At 37.5% G+C, this 15,867-nt stretch overlaps 1 protein-coding gene across 1 annotated transcript in view; it reads left to right on the top strand.

Annotated features, from left to right (window-relative positions):
• The window catches only part of ADCY1 (adenylate cyclase 1), a 104,892-nt gene that overhangs the window by 69,854 nt on the left and 19,171 nt on the right, over nucleotides 1–15,867 (top strand). The window contains exons 5-9 of the mRNA XM_042839393.1: nucleotides 2,845–3,039; nucleotides 4,854–4,951; nucleotides 7,848–7,932; nucleotides 11,728–11,817; nucleotides 14,524–14,780. Of these exons, the coding sequence (XP_042695327.1) occupies nucleotides 2,845–3,039; nucleotides 4,854–4,951; nucleotides 7,848–7,932; nucleotides 11,728–11,817; nucleotides 14,524–14,780 (725 nt within the window). The remainder of the gene's footprint in view (nucleotides 1–2,844; nucleotides 3,040–4,853; nucleotides 4,952–7,847; nucleotides 7,933–11,727; nucleotides 11,818–14,523; nucleotides 14,781–15,867) is intronic.

The raw sequence follows: 15,867 nt of genomic DNA, 5'->3' as shown, positions 1-15,867 counted from the left end.
ACAAAACAAACAAACAAACAACAAAAAAAAACCATAGAACCATGACAGTTTCCTAAGCAGTTTAAACAAGGAATGTCTATAAAACTCTGAAGTCAGCACACTACTTCAGTATACATTTATTCAATTGATTTCTGAGAAATAAAAGTAATGTGCCTTAATCACAGATATCATGTAAGTCTGCTTTATAAAATAATAACAGAAAAAAGACACGTAGTGAAAGCGATTATATGAGCAACAGCTAATTTGACTAAGCACAGTAACTTTAATCCTACTACAAATAGAATAATAGGTTACAGAGTCTATTCCATTTTATAACTCCATGCCAGATTTTAAAACAAAGAAGCATTTTTGTGTCATCTTTTTTTTCAATTAATTTAAAAAAGGCTGTATTGTTCATCCCTGTTAGTATGCTGTAGGCTTCATAGAATCATAGAAACGTAAAATGGCTTGGGTTGGAAGGGACCCCGAGTTCCAACCCCCCTGCGCAGACAGGGCCATCAACCTCCTTATCTAATATTAGACCAGGCTGCCCAGGGCTCCATCTAAGATGGTCTGGAACACCTCCAGGGATGGGGCTTTCACAGCCTCTTTGGTCAGCCTGTTCCAGCACCTCACCACTCTGTTTAAAGTACTTGCCCCAATATCTAATCTAAACCTTCCCTCCTTGAGCTTAAAACCATTCTCCCTTGTCCTATTATTGTCTACTCAAGTAAAAAGTTGATTCCCCGCCAGTTTATAATCCCCTTTTAAATACTGGAAGGCTGCAATTAGATCTCCTTGCAGCCTTCTTTTCTTCAGGCTGAACAAGCCCAGCTCCCTCAGCCTGTCTTTGTAGGAGAGGTGCTCCAGCCCTCTGATCATCTTCACGTCCTTCCTCCAGACCTTCTCCTACAGCTCCACATCTTTGCAGTATTTGGCCCCAGACCTAGATGCAGTACTCCTGATGGGACTTCACAAGAGCAGAGTAGAGAGCGACAATCACCTCCCTGTCCCTGCTGGCCACCCCTCTTGTGACGGAGCCCAGAATACCATTGGCCTTCCAAGCTGCAAAAGCACACTGCTGGCTCATGTTCAGTTTTTCATCTACCAGGACCCCCAGGTCCTTCTCCACAGGGCTAGTGTCAAGGAGTTCTTCTCCCAGTCTGTATATATGCATCTGGAGTTACTCTGACCCAAGTGCAACACCTTGCACTTTGCTCTGTTGAACATCATGCGATTCACATGGGCCCACCACTCAAGTTTGTTGAGGTCCCACTGGATGTTTTAACTTCCTTCTAATGTGTCAACAACACCTCTCAGCTTGGTGTCACCAGCAAATCTGCTGAGGGTGCATTGAGCCCATCATCAATGCCACTGATGAAGATGTTGAAGAACACCAGTCCCAAGACAGACACCAGTAGGACACCACTTGTCACCGGTCTGTACCTGGACATAGTGCCATTCACTACAACCCTCTGTCTATGGCCTTCCAACCAATTCCTTATCCACCCCTCAAATCTGTATCTTTCCAATTTAGAGATAAGGATGTGGTGGGGGACCACGTCAAAGGCCTTGTACAAGTTTAGGTAGATTATATCAGCCACCTTCATTTTGTCCACCAATGCTGTCACTCCATCACAGAAGCCACTAGATTGATCAGGCAAGACCTCCCCTTGGTAAAGCCATGCTGGCTGTCTCAGATCACCTGCTTGTCCCTTGTGTGCCTTAACATGTCTTCTAGGAGGATCTGTTCCATGATCTTCTCAGGCAGAGTAGTGAGGCTCACTGACCTGTAGTTCCCCAGGTCCTCCTTCCGCCTTTTCTTGTAAATGGGAGTGATATTTCCTTTTTTCCAGTCCCTGGGGACTTCATCCAACAGACATGACTTTTTAAATATGATGGAGAGCTGCTCAGCAACCACATCAGCCAGCTCCTTTAAGACACTGGGATGCATGTCCTCTGGCCCCATAGACTTGTATACATTCAGTCTAATGGGGTGGTCTCGGACCTGCTCTGCCCTTAAAGCGTAGGGGGATTTACTCCCCCAGTTCCCACCTAGAGGACCAGGGGTGCAAGCTTCAGGGAAATGAGAAATATAGGAATCCCGGCTGCCAGGGAAGACTGAGGCAAAAAACCTCATTTAGTATTCAGTCTTCCCCTTATGTGTTGTAGCCAGTTCTCCTTTCTCTTTTACCAAAGGAGATAAACAAACAAACAAACAAACAAACAAAAAAAAAAAAAAAAAAAAAAAGGAGCTTCAGTTGCACGGCTGGCAAATTAGCATTTCTGCTATGACTAACAAAAAACAGAAGATTTGATTTGAATGTTTTAGTCCATGTATGTTCACAAGATTATTTTTCATGATAGAATAAGCTCCTTTCTACATATGAAGCCAGCAAAACAGGGCTTGAAAAGTTATTTTACTTTTGCTAAGGTTCATTCCTCTTTACAATCACCAAAATAACATATCAGTCAATGATGAGCCCTCTTCACAGGTATTAAATATGCAGGTGTAGTACACATATTTGTTATGAACTGGTATGTCAACTGATTAATTGCTATGGCCCATTGTCATTCAGTGGACTGATTATTTCCTTGGTGGAGAAAAAGTCTCAGGGCAGCATATAAAGAAAATGATGATGGTTGAAATCCTGGAATGAGGTGGGCATTTTTTTATTGATAATAATGAGATCAGGATTTAATCTAAGGAGTTCTTAGAAGATGGTAATCTTACTGAAAGAAGATCCTGTATGGTTGCTCTTCTTAATGAATTCTTCATAGTGACCGTGAACTTGAGAGAATATGAATACGTTAAATTTCTGTGCTAATAAAAGCCTGTGCTTCTGTCTTCCATCCGTGCTACAGAGGAGAGCATTAAGGACAGCCTCTGAAAAGCTCAGGAATCGTTCCTCTTTTTCTACCAATGTTGTGTACAACACTCCAGGAACTCGAGTAAACAGATACATCAGTCGTTTGATAGAGGCCCGGCAAACTGAGTCTGAGATGGCTGACCTGAACTTCTTTACACTGAAGTATAAACAAATTGAGCGTGAAAAGAAAGTAAGGAGTTTCAAATACTTTTTACTGATTTCATTGACCAATGAGCATTGCGTTGTTGTTGCTTTTTTTGTTGTTGTTGTAGACAGTATTTAAATTCTTCTCACTACCTTTAAATAATCTGATGGACTGTCTTTTAGCTAAAAGGGAAAAATTATCTCTACCTTCTATGGAAGAACTTGGAGGAGGCAAAAGAAAGATCAGAATCTTTCTACGTTTCAAGCTCCTCATACTTTCTCATGACAATGTGACTGCCTACTGATTCACTGGCTCTGTAAAAGGTTTGATGATAGGAGGACACTTCTCTCTGCATATGTTGTCTGATGAGAACTGATCCAATCAATCCTATAAAATATAAAGGAATACTTAATTCTCTTGGTACACCACATACTGTACTGAAAGCTGTGGACTTACTTCAGACGTGTAAGCACATAAATATATAGGAAGAGTTATAAAATCGTAGAATCTTCATAGAATCACAGAATTGTTTGAGTTGGAAGGGGACACTTAAAGGTCATTTAGTCCAGCTCCCTTGCAATGAACAAGAACATCTACAGCTAGATCAGGTTATTCAGAGCCTGGTCCAACCTAAGCTTGAATGTGTCCAGGGATGGAGTGCCCACTGCATCTCTGGGCAGCCTGATTCAGTGCCTAACCACCTGTATTGTAAAAAACATCTTCCTTATATCCAATCTAATCCAATTATTTTTCTTTTTTATTTTTCCACTTATGGAGGGCAAAGATTAATTGAGATGTTTCAATTCAACTGTACTGTGTTTCTAGAAATACTTAGAACTTTCGAATCTTTCAAATCTTTCATGTGATTTTTTTTTTCTGTTTCTTTTTTCCTTCTTTTAATATCATAACATGAAGTTTAAATAATCCAAAATTTCCTTGAAATGTTTTTTTTTTCTCTGCAGTTAATGTGCTTTTCCAGGCTACTCTGTATTTCACACTTGTACTTGTTGCGGGTAGCCAACTTGAAAGTAACATATATATATATATATAAAATGAACTATTTACTGTAAACTTTGTTTGCTGAGAAAATCCTGCATCTTGCAAGACTCGGTATATTGTCTCTATTCTTGCATTACAGTGTTAAAGTATGTGAAAACCCGGCCTCAATTTCCATTGATTTTAACTTCTATGTGTGGATCTCTACTGAGTTGCTTGCACTGATGTTATTATCACATCCCAATTAGGAGTATTTCTGTGTAAATCTAGAATTGTTCTGACAAAAGCAAATTCTAACATTAGGTGGTAAAAGAAGATTGAATTTTTGAACTTCTTGGGAAAACAACTTTTTCTGTTGTAGGGACTGTGCTTCAGTGGAATTAGGGAAAATAATTGTTTAAAAGTGAACCTGAGTCTCTCAGTAGCACCTGTGCGCTGTCCTGAGCGCTTCAGATGACAGTATTCCTTAAAAGCAGCACCAAGTGTTTTTTGATGTTTTGGAGGTGGTGAATAAGAGTAGGAGGAAAGGAGCGCCTCCTTCTTCAGCTTAAAAAAAGGCTGAATCATTTTTGATCCAAAAAATAAAAATATTCCTGTGTCTGGCCTGGATTTGTCTAATTTGAGTGTGAAAGCTAAATAGGTAGGCCAATAGAAACAGCTGAAATAAACCTGTCAAGCAAAGACTTCTGTAGACTATCCTCATCCAATTTTTTTTTTTTTTTGTGAATTAAGCAATGATAATATTTATGCTTGTGAAGTGGCCTTAGGTTGTTGCTCTTTCTTGCGAAGAGTGGACAAGTGTGAGTGGCTGGCTGGGTATACATTAAATGCTCACTGTCTTCATTGTCTCCTTTCTTTAACAGTACCACCAGCTTCAGGATGAATACTTCACCAGTGCTGTAGTTCTCTCACTAATTCTAGCTGCCTTATTTGGCCTTGTCTACCTTCTAATAATACCACAGTAAGTTTCTATCTTTTGCCACTATAATCCAAATTAAAATATCTTCAAGTAGCCTGCACAGAACTGAAATGCTATTATCTCTGGAAAGGCAATTAGCAACCAGACTGGTAGCTTCTCAATTAAGAGAGTCTCTGATGGTATATCCTCAGACTAACTTAACTTTTCCATTTGTCCAAATGAACCACAAATATAGTTTGGCCATTCTTACGTGAATTGTAGTCAGAGCTTGGCTGCACTAAAGCAGACATATTCATGTTGTATTTGAGAATGCGTTTGGTGCTCTTATTGAATACTATAATGTATTAATTCAAGTACTGTCAATGCTATATTAAATGTTTACTACAGACAAATTAGACTTCATTCCAAAAATCTTTAAGTTACAGGTTGATGCTATTTCAAATAATTTCAATAACTTGATAATGATTTCATTTTTTCAGATGAGAATAGCAAAAGTAAACTTCATTCGCACTTATAAATTATCAGGATTTCAATGGAGATGAAATGGGCCACAGGATAATACTTTAGAAAATCTCATTTTAATTCAAATCTTTTCTATTCACAAATCTCTAGTTAGAATAACACTCTTATATGGTTCTATTATTTCTAATTGAAAGTTTGAGGGACACATTGTTAATTTTAATAATAGTCACTGGCGTATAATTTTTTTACCTAACGTCTGAAAAATTCAAAGTAACTTGCAAAAAATCATCTGGTTTCCAGACAAATTACTTCTGTTGACTAACTGGAGCACAGTTGAGAACTATTTCATCTACTTCTGTACACCTACAGTAGGTGGAAGAATTTGGATTCCATGAAATTTAAAATAAGGAGAAATAAAGAGCATTAGTGTCACTGGAACTAGACTGAATTTGCAAGAATATTTGCCATGATAATTGTTAACCTTTCCAAAAAGTAGCATTACTCCAAAAAAAAAAGCTGGACAGGTTTTCAGATTCAGCTATTATGTGACAGATAATAGAAGATACAGCAGAACATGAACACTCTATGCCATGAAAATGGATTGGTTCATCATTGGGCAAGCTAGAAAAGCCACATACTGAATGGTAACATCTTCCAATAAACATGTCAGTCTTAACTTTAGGCAATCAAACTGTGACTCTTTCCTTGCTGTGGCACAGATGAAACCACGAGCTTGACTAAAACTGTGAAAATACCAGAAATTTTCCTTCTCCACAAAACCTGGAGCTTAAAGTTGCTCTTCAGATTGCCAAAAGTACTTCTAAGTATGACAAGCAAATGCAAAAACCAAGACAAGAAGTGTGAAGTGTTACTATAATGGGAGAGGTGATAATAATGGTCTTCAATATGTGTTACAGTCTTCCAAGGGGAAAGTTAAAAAATCTAGACAAAAAATTGTTGTAAGAAAGACATTTGCTGCATAAATGCACAAAAAGCTTGACATTTTCGCTGTTCCTGTAATCATCTCAGCACAACAGCTTGACAGCTGAACACATATTTATATCCTCAGATGTGTCTGATGGAATAAAGGCTACATTCTTGTCAACTTAAGCTCTCCAGTTATTAAGGCAAAAATACAACCTAGCCACTAAAAACCCTGATGATCAATCTTTCTGATATCTCAGTGGGTTCATATTCAAAAAACTCTTCTTTTCTGGTAGCAGCCCAGTATCTTTCAAAGTCCCGCTCAGCACTAGTGTGAATGGTTGGATACTGTTGCATTGAAAGACACTTGCAGTCATGTTCTCTCCATTGCTTCCTTGCAGTACTACCATCCTAAATACACTCCAGTTCTCTAAAAATATAGAGGAGCCTGCTGTCTATTAATACTTCTATTCAGAATCCACATTATAATCTCAAGTTACTTCTTGGTTCTAGATACACATACTACATCACAGCGTTATCCCTTTTTGTGTATTGATGACTTCTTGCATAAATTCTTGCATGAACTTCAAATCAAAAGCAAATACTGACATGTAGCAAAAGACTTCTCATTTTCTTCTACTGTTAGAAACTGTATAAGCAATTTTTCAAGACTGATAGCAAGATGCATGTTATTTTCACAGGACTAGAAAAGAAGGTGTGAAAATTATCTTATGCTTTGAAATGCGTGCTTGGTTCCATAGCTGGCAAGGAGATGGGAAGTCCCTAAAAATAATCAAAGCGCCAGTAATAGTGGACTAATTTTTGCCATATCTATAAAGTACTGCTCCAATAACGTAACGTTGTTGAGTAAGGGAAGTACTAGGCTTGTACTCCTAAATTAAGAACAAACCTATTTTGAAAGCTCAGAAAAAGGAAGATTAAGAATTACCAGAATTATTACAAGCATCTTCAAGAAAGCTAAGATTTTTCTTACTGTTTGAGGAAGACTCAAATGGAAGGAGTTGCTCTGTGTCGGTAGAAGGGAGTGCAGTCCAGTCTGACTTTATTTGACTTGATAAATGACGGAGTTGACTGGGCTCTGATTACTCAGTCTTTGAGGAGAAATTAGAAGGGAAAAGCAGGTAGTAATTGATACACAGTTGCCAAGATCAACTAATGGAGAGTTGAGCTCTCCATTTATAGGAGTCATCATGCTGAATATTCTGCATTAGTCCAAAATTAGAAAGTGTATTTCCTTGCACCCTGTATAGGTGAATTTCTGAGTTGCTTTGATCCCCTTGCTAAGATCACAGTGTGTGCCACAAACGAGAAAGTTTACTGATTTCTCATTCTTGAAAGCAGCACATTTTACTGTGATTTTTTCCCTGAAATGGTTAGTTTTACAATAAAATCACAGGGGGAAATCCTCCAGCATTTGTCCATCACCATTTCAGAAAAACATCTCTGCTATTTGTTTTCATATCTGCTACTAAGTTAAGTACTAACTTATTGTATTTTATGTTATTATTAACCTATTGAATTTTGATTCTAGGAGTACCATAGTTCTTGTTCTCCTGGTGTTCTGCATATGCTTCCTAGTGGCTTGTATTATGTACCTACATGTCACAAGAGTACAAGTAAGTGATTTAAGATTATTTTATTATTCTTTCTTTTAGTGGCTACACTTTGTTTCTTCAATGAACTACAAAGCCATCATTGCGTGCTCCATAGCATGAGATCTGAGATCTATCTGCTTTTTAAGATTATTGCTGAGTAAAACTGTAGGCATTTCAAAAAAAAAAAAAGATTATTTACTTGAAGACAGATCTCTTACATTAATAATTTTTTTCCAGCATTGTAGCCTTCAGTGCTATTAATGCTATGTTTTTTTGTTTGATTGATTGATTGATTGCTTGATTTTTTTTGCAACGGTCTTTTACATGAATAATTTTTTTCAGCACTGTAGCATTCAGTCCTATCATTATTATTGGGGTGTGGAGTTTTGCTGGTTGGTTGGTTGATCGGTTGGTTGGTTGGTTGGTGGGGTTTTTTTGCAATTTCTCCCTGAGCACCTACCACTAGTTACTAAAACCATCCAAGTGCCCAAATGAATAGCTGCTTTAATCTGGATTTTTCTCCTTTCTGACAAGGAAGCATGAATCCTTCCACTGCAATTAGTATTTAAGTGTGAAGTGCTGCTAACTTCCTCTTTGTTTTCAAAACTTCTCCTGTCAAATAATCAACCACTTTCCTGGTAAAGTGTCTTGCAAATACACTCTTGGCCTTTTCAAAATCTTAAGAAATAATTAGTTCTTCTCCATTACATTTTCACAACAGTAATAATGCAGAACATCTGGTTGTTGTAGAAGAGAAGGTCTACTATATCAGTATAGTTTCTGATGAAAACTATCTGTGGTGGCTTAAACCAAATTTATTATTTTTTTTCAGAAAATAATCAGAAGAAACACCTACACAGTTATTCTGCTCTGCTGATTAGCACACACTAATTTTTAGTTAGAAAATATGGCCTTTGGCAGGAGAAAGGTAATTGTTTTCATGGAAACATAAATAGCATCTTAGCAGAGTATCTGGTACATAACAGATCTTTATAAACTTAGACAATTTTATAGGAGTAATTTTAATTATCTCTTTTGTTTCATGAAGGAACAGTACTTTATTAAGTGTTGCATGATCATTAGATACAGATGGAGTTTGTGGGAAATTGTTCCACTTTATGTAATTTCCCTGGGGCTAGTGCAAACTTAAGGTTTGTTTCAGCAGTCAACAGGATTTATAATTTATTCAGGTTTCTCTAGAGATTCAGTATTTTATTGGATGAAATCCAGCATTAGAAAAACAAAACAAAAAAAAATTAAAATTTAGAATATAGCAGTGCTGACAAATTTGTCTTGTATATCAAATAAATTATAATATATTATGTGTAATGAATACAGAATTGTGAACTGGGGACTCCTGTGTTCAAATTATTCTTCTGGTACTTTTCTAGCATTATATTACACTAGGAAGTATAAAGTGTAATTATTAAAAGATGCTTCAAGCTTTATAATCTTACTCGTAAAATCACTATAATAATTTTGAACATTACTGGTTACCTAGCATTTAGGGTATCTAACACTACATCTTTAGTTAATAAAAATCCCACAAATAAAACCAAGAAAATTTTGCCCAAAATGCTGTACTGTTCTGAAAGAGCAGATGCTGTTTTAGAGTGACCAAAAAGTCAGAAATATAAACATTTTATGCTTTAATCAGAGCATTCGGTCAGATGTGTCTTGTACCTTACCTTTTAAAATTTTACTTTCCTTTTTATCCCACTGCTCTAGCATGTTAATATTTATAACATACACACAACACACACCAAGAAAAATGTCTATGCAATGTGTTGGAACTGTTTTGAATCGGCATTTTGCTTTGTACTTGTTTACCATGCAGCATTATCTTCAAACTATGGAAATTCTCAACATTTTATTATTACTGCTTTATCCTGTGCGAGCAACTTCATTGCACCCTGAATTAACTGAATATACTTATCTCCTTGTACAAAAGCATTATAACAGCATTTTATACATATGGATAAAAATGAACCATCTGCTTCATATATATAGATAGATTTTAGTCTAGGAGAGTAAACATCTTGATGATTAAATGAAAACCAGTCTGGATGATCAGGTTCAGATAACAGGTCATACTTCACTTGGAAGGCAGTAGTAAGTGGAGTACCACAGGGGTCTACCCAAGTGACTTGTCCTGTTTAACATATTTGTCAAAACCTGCAGGAGGACAGACTAGATAATCTTTACGATGCTGCTCTCTCACTCCCCCTCCTCAAAAAAACAGAAAAAGGCTCAAGAGTTGAGATAAGGACAGAGAAATCTCTCTACAACTACTATCACAGGCAAAACAGACACCATAGAAGAGAGATTCATGTTATTTATTTCCTATTGTTAGTTATAGATAGCACAGTGAGAATCTAAAAATAGACTAAAAACACCTTCGCTCTCTCTTCTCCTTCCTCCTTTTGAGTGGCATGAGGTAATGGGGAATGGAGGCTGCTTCATCTCTGCTGCTCCTTCATTGTCACTCTATTCTTCTCCATCCTGGGATTCCCCCACAGGCTGCATCTTTTCTATCCCATGTGGGCTTCCCACAGGCTGTAGCTCTTCTAGTACTGCACCTATGGGGTACTATTGTGCCCATCCTTCAGGAGGGCACTGCTCTAGCATGGGTCCATACTGGCAGCAGCTCCCTCAGACCTCCTGCTCCACTGCAGGCTTCTCTTCACAGGCTGCAGCTCTGACCCAGGGCCTGCTTCTGCAGGGGCTGTCCATGGGCCACAGCTTTCTGCTGCACCATGAGCTCCTCCACAGGCTACATGCAGAGATGTGCTCTGCATGGTGCCCCATGAACTGCTGGGGCACAGCCTGTTCTACCCTAGACCTCTCTGTGGGCTGCTGGGAACTTCTACTCCACACTTGAAGCACATCCTGTCCTTCTTCTGCACTGACCTGGACATCTGCAGGACTGTTTCTCACATTTTCTCACTCTTCTCTCTAAGCTGCTTTTGCACAACAGTTTTTCCCTTTCCTAAACCTTCTCTTCCAGCATCAGAGCCAGTGTTGCTCCCAGCTCAGCTCTGGCCAGCTCCAGATGTCTCTTTTGGAGATGTCTGGAACTGGCTCTGATCTATCATGGGGCAGCTGCTGGGCACTGCTCACAGAGGCCACTTGCTGTTACTGAAACATTGCCACATAAAACCAACACAGTATGGGTTGGAACAAACATAAATACTATACCCTGGCAGACTTGTCCTCCCTCTCTCATCTTTTGGCGTACATTTCATTCGTGGAGATGAGTAAGAGATTCACAAGACTCTATTCCACTAGACATTTTTTTCCCAATGCTGTTTCTGCTCTGACAAATTCAGTGTTTTTAACGGGTTCTGATAATTCAAACTATCCTGACATTTAGTGTGACTATTATAGCAGAAGACACAAATACCATTCCAAAGTTCCATGCTATCACAGTATGTTCTCTTGGTTCATCTGAAGTTGATAATTTGCAAGGCAAAACGTGTTGTATACATTCCTCAGGGGAAAAAAAGTCTAATGCCATCCCACTTTGCATTATGAATGGGCATCCTACTAATAGTCCAAAGAATTTTAATTTTAGTGAGAAATAATGTATAGTAATCATAATTTCATGTGTATTACCCCAGAAATGCAATTGCTATTAAAACATATAGTCACAATTATTACTGCTACGTATGTATGTAATTATAAATGCATGCTTGTTTCTTAATTTACATTGCAGGAAAACATCACTTTCTTTGCTATATAAAGCCACTAAATAGTAACAACTCCACTTCTAAAAATATTTCTAAAATATGTATTAATCTTTTTTCTCTTTCTTAGTGTTTTCCAGGGTGCCTAACAATACAAATTCGTACCATTTTGTGTATTTTTATTGTGATCTTAATATACTCTGTGGCTCAAGGATGTGTGGTGAGTATTTAAATCAACTTTAGCTTTCTGTTTAAGAACAATGTTTTACAGATACCAGTGAGCATGTACAACGATTAATTATTAACTCTTTTAATTATTGTTGTTGGCAGAGCAAGTTTCTTCAAAACTTACTTTGTTTAGTTTGAATTTTCACAATCTTGAATAAGAGTACTGAGTTAGGAATGGCGAAGTTACTAGCATATCGTATAGATAATACATAGACAAAAACTGTGGAAATTTTTATATCTAAAGATAGGATCACTGCAAATCTGCAATTGCCACGTTCTTTATGGAAAAATCATTTTTAAATGTTAAACTTGATTAATAGTTTAATGGCTAGTATAGTGTGACAGACAATGTATGGTCACAAGGTTATTTCTGTGTGACAACTAATAGAAAATATTTCTGCATGGTAACAGATATTTTATGTCTAGATAGATCAGAAAAGATAAAAAAATCTTAGAAATCTGGATGATATAGAATAAGAGGTTTTTACACTGTACTTTTTATACAGTCCACTTGAATCTATTGTCTGAGGAGCTGATGTGAAGTACGTGCTCAGCATTCTGAAAAACTGAGTTTCTTTAACAGCTAGTTCTACATGGTGAATGCCTAAATATTTGGCATGCAGTTGCTTTGTTGAATTCTCAGCACTCAATTTCAGCACTTTGTCCATGAATGAATTCAATATTCTAAGGTACCCAAAGGAAAGAATCCACACAAAAATAGCATACTAAACAGAATTGGAACTTCTGAGGAAGCAGATGTCTCAAACCATGCCTCTCTGTGGGATGCAAGCAATGTGTTCTAAGCAATAAGAAGACAGTGGTTTCAGGAGCAATGCTGACTGTGATGCCACACTCATTATTTCATATTTTATGTATTCACTGGTCCCTGGATGTGCCCTGGGAAAATCTATCAAATTGAACTGAATGGGCAGAGGATCCCTTGTCCTGATCCAATGTCTTGAGGGGTACCGAGAATTCCTGATATTCAGATATTTCTTGGATTTCCTGAACATCATCTGTGTAAGAGCACACAGATTCCTCATGTGCCTATAAACCTAAATAGATATGCAGTGCTTCCAGTCTAGCTAGCCTCTCAGCAACCCAAAAGTTGCTATACAAAAGTACATCTCACTTTTAGACTTAGATGAATGTCATGACAGTGGAAGTTTTGTGGATCATCCCCTATATACTTGACGCTTACTTGACCGAGATAATAGACAGTGAAAATAAAATACAGAACTCGTAAATAGCTAAGATAATCTTGAATTTCAAATTTCAGCAGAAGGAAGATTGGAATTTAGTTCTGGACTCCAATAAGGATCATCCAGTTACAACTTAAAATAGGCCATGAATATAAATTTATCCCTTACTGAAGTAAAATAAAAATAAAAATAAAAGCCTTCATCCATTGAAATACTTAGGATAAGTGTTTGATCAGTAGAAAACACTGGTTCTTCAAATTCTCATCCAGCAGAGAAGCTAGGTATTGAGATTTTACTTAGTTACAGAACAGATGCATTTTTCCTGGAAGAATTGCACATCATTCGTAAAGTCTTCGTGCATGCTTTTTTTTTCAGATGACTGCAGTATGAAGAGCATTTTTAAGGACATTGAACAAAATCACATTGAATTGATTTTTCACCTCAGCCTTTACAATTTCATTTCATAATGTTAATCAGTATTTTAACTCACATTTATCTGCAGTGTCTCATCTATTTGAATTACTACGAAGTCCTGTATATTCATTGATCACCTTTCAGATTTTCATTTATTTTACAGCATGCTGTAAAATTTCATTATTTGTGGTTAGGATAAAGTAAAAAGGTCTAATAACACACTTCAGAAAAGAAGCTTAAGTACAGAGCAGGGCTTATGTGGCAATTCCTGTTAAAATCAATTTCACACTGCAGTCCCACTCTCCTCATTTATGTTAGCTCTAATCTTCTCCCTTAGTAAAGCGTGAAGATTGGAGTGCAGTTAAAACTGTACTGCAGCTGTTTGCCACTGATTCCTCCCTTCCTTGTAGAAGAGGTTTGAGATCTATATGTGGCATTGCCTTTGAAAGAATCTGATTAAAAATCATCGTGTACCAAAAAAGTTGTTTTTTTTTTTTTTTTTTAATATCCTATTCTAGAGAAGAAATTGATCAAAGATAACTATGTGGAATGGATATTAAGAGACAAGATACAATATTTGAATCGTATGTGATAGATGAATTATCTCTGAGGTAGAGAAGATATGTTTATCCATGCCTGCTTTTTCAAATAAAAATTAAAATATCTTTTATTTTATATTTGATTAATTGAAATTGATATGGCTTACATAGTTCACAAATCAGACACATTTATATATGGGCTTTCTCATCCAAATAACAATATAAAATACTTTCTGAAGTTCATAAGTTTTTCACACTTACTTTGGGTTGAAAATATTTTGGTTTTGAGCACTGAAAGGGAAACTGCTCAAATAATTCCAGGCTTTAATTAGTTGGTCTTGCTGACAACTAGTGAACAAAACATTTATCCCACACAAAACATAGCATTTCAAGAAGATTTTATTAGAGCAATTAATTGTTTGGGAACTCTATATCCATTTATTCCCAATTAGTACTGAACTACAGTCAATCCCCACACCAGCTGCATTTCTGTTCATTTCACAATTAACTTTCTCCTCTTTTCTCCTCTCCTATCTTTTCTAGGTTGGATGCATGCCTTGGGTTTGGAATACCAATTCCAGCAGTTCTATAGTTATCATTTCTCCTGGTGGAACAAATAAAACAATGAATGAACTTCCATGTGATACAGCTCACTATGCTTTCCTTTCCTGTGTAGTGGGGACTCTCACCTTGGCAATATTTCTACGTGTATCTTCCTTGCCAAAAATTATACTGCTGCTTTTTGTTACTATTTTGTACATAGTTATTCTGGAACTCAGTGGTTACAGAAAAGCAGTGGGGTAGGTGTCTTGCAAAGTCAAAACAATGGTGTTTCTTTATAGATAGTCATTGCATTTACTATTCATCTCTGAATCACAGAATCATAGGGGTTGGAAGGAACCTCTGCAGATCATGTAGTCCAACTCCTCTGCTAAAGCAAGTTCCCTACAGTAAGTTGCATGGGGAAGAATCCGAGCAGGTTTTGAGTATCTCCAGAGGAGATTCCACAACTTCTCTGAGCAGCTTGTTCCAGTGTTCTGCCACTCTCAAAGCAAAGAAATTTCTCTTTGTGTTCAGATGGAACTTTCTGTATCCCAGTTTGTGCCCATTGCCCCTTGTCCTGTCACTGGGCAGTGGTAAAGAGCCTGGCCCCGTCTCCTTGACACCCATCCTTCAGATATTTATAAGCATAGATAAGATCCACCCTCAGTCTTCTCCTCTCCAGACAATCAGTCCCAGGTCTCTCAGCCTTTCCTCACAGGGGAGATGGTCCAGGCCCCAGTCATCTTTGTAGGCCTCCTCTGGACTCTCTCCAAGTAGTTCCTTGTTTTTCTTGAACTGAGGAGTCCAGAACTGGACACAGTATTCAAGATGCGGACTCATCAGGGCAGAGTAGAAGGGAAGGGTGTCCTCCCTTTATGCTCATTTTAATGTACCTTTTGGCCACACAGCACACTGCTGGCTCATGGTCAACCTGTTGCCCACCAGGACACCTAAGTTCTCTGCAGTTTCTTTCCAGCAGATCAGCCCCTAACCTGTACTGATGCATACAGTTATTCCTCCCCAAGCGTAGGACTATAACTTGCCCTTGTTGAACCTCATTAGGTAACTGCCTTCTAGCATTCAAGTGCTGCTCAAGATTGTATCCTTTGCAGAATGTGAGAAATATTGTTGGATCTAATAATATTGAATCATTTTGGGGAACTGTTGTCCCATTATTCTGAAGTTTCATGCTAATATATTTCATCTGATCATGCTGCAGTCTAATTGTAATATGAAATATATAAAAAAATGTTAAAGTCTTCACTTCCATATTTCAGAAACCCTCAACCAATTGTAATTTCAGTTAAACTTTTGAACTTTTGAGGGCTTTTATATTTTCTCAGT

Source organism: Centrocercus urophasianus, unplaced genomic scaffold (assembly GCF_019232065.1).
Source record: "Centrocercus urophasianus isolate 14NV4802_14NV808 unplaced genomic scaffold, USGS_Curo_1.0 seq_11, whole genome shotgun sequence".
In the NCBI taxonomy this organism is placed as follows: Eukaryota; Metazoa; Chordata; class Aves; order Galliformes; family Phasianidae; genus Centrocercus; species Centrocercus urophasianus.
This window is presented reverse-complemented; position numbering and strand designations above follow the sequence as displayed.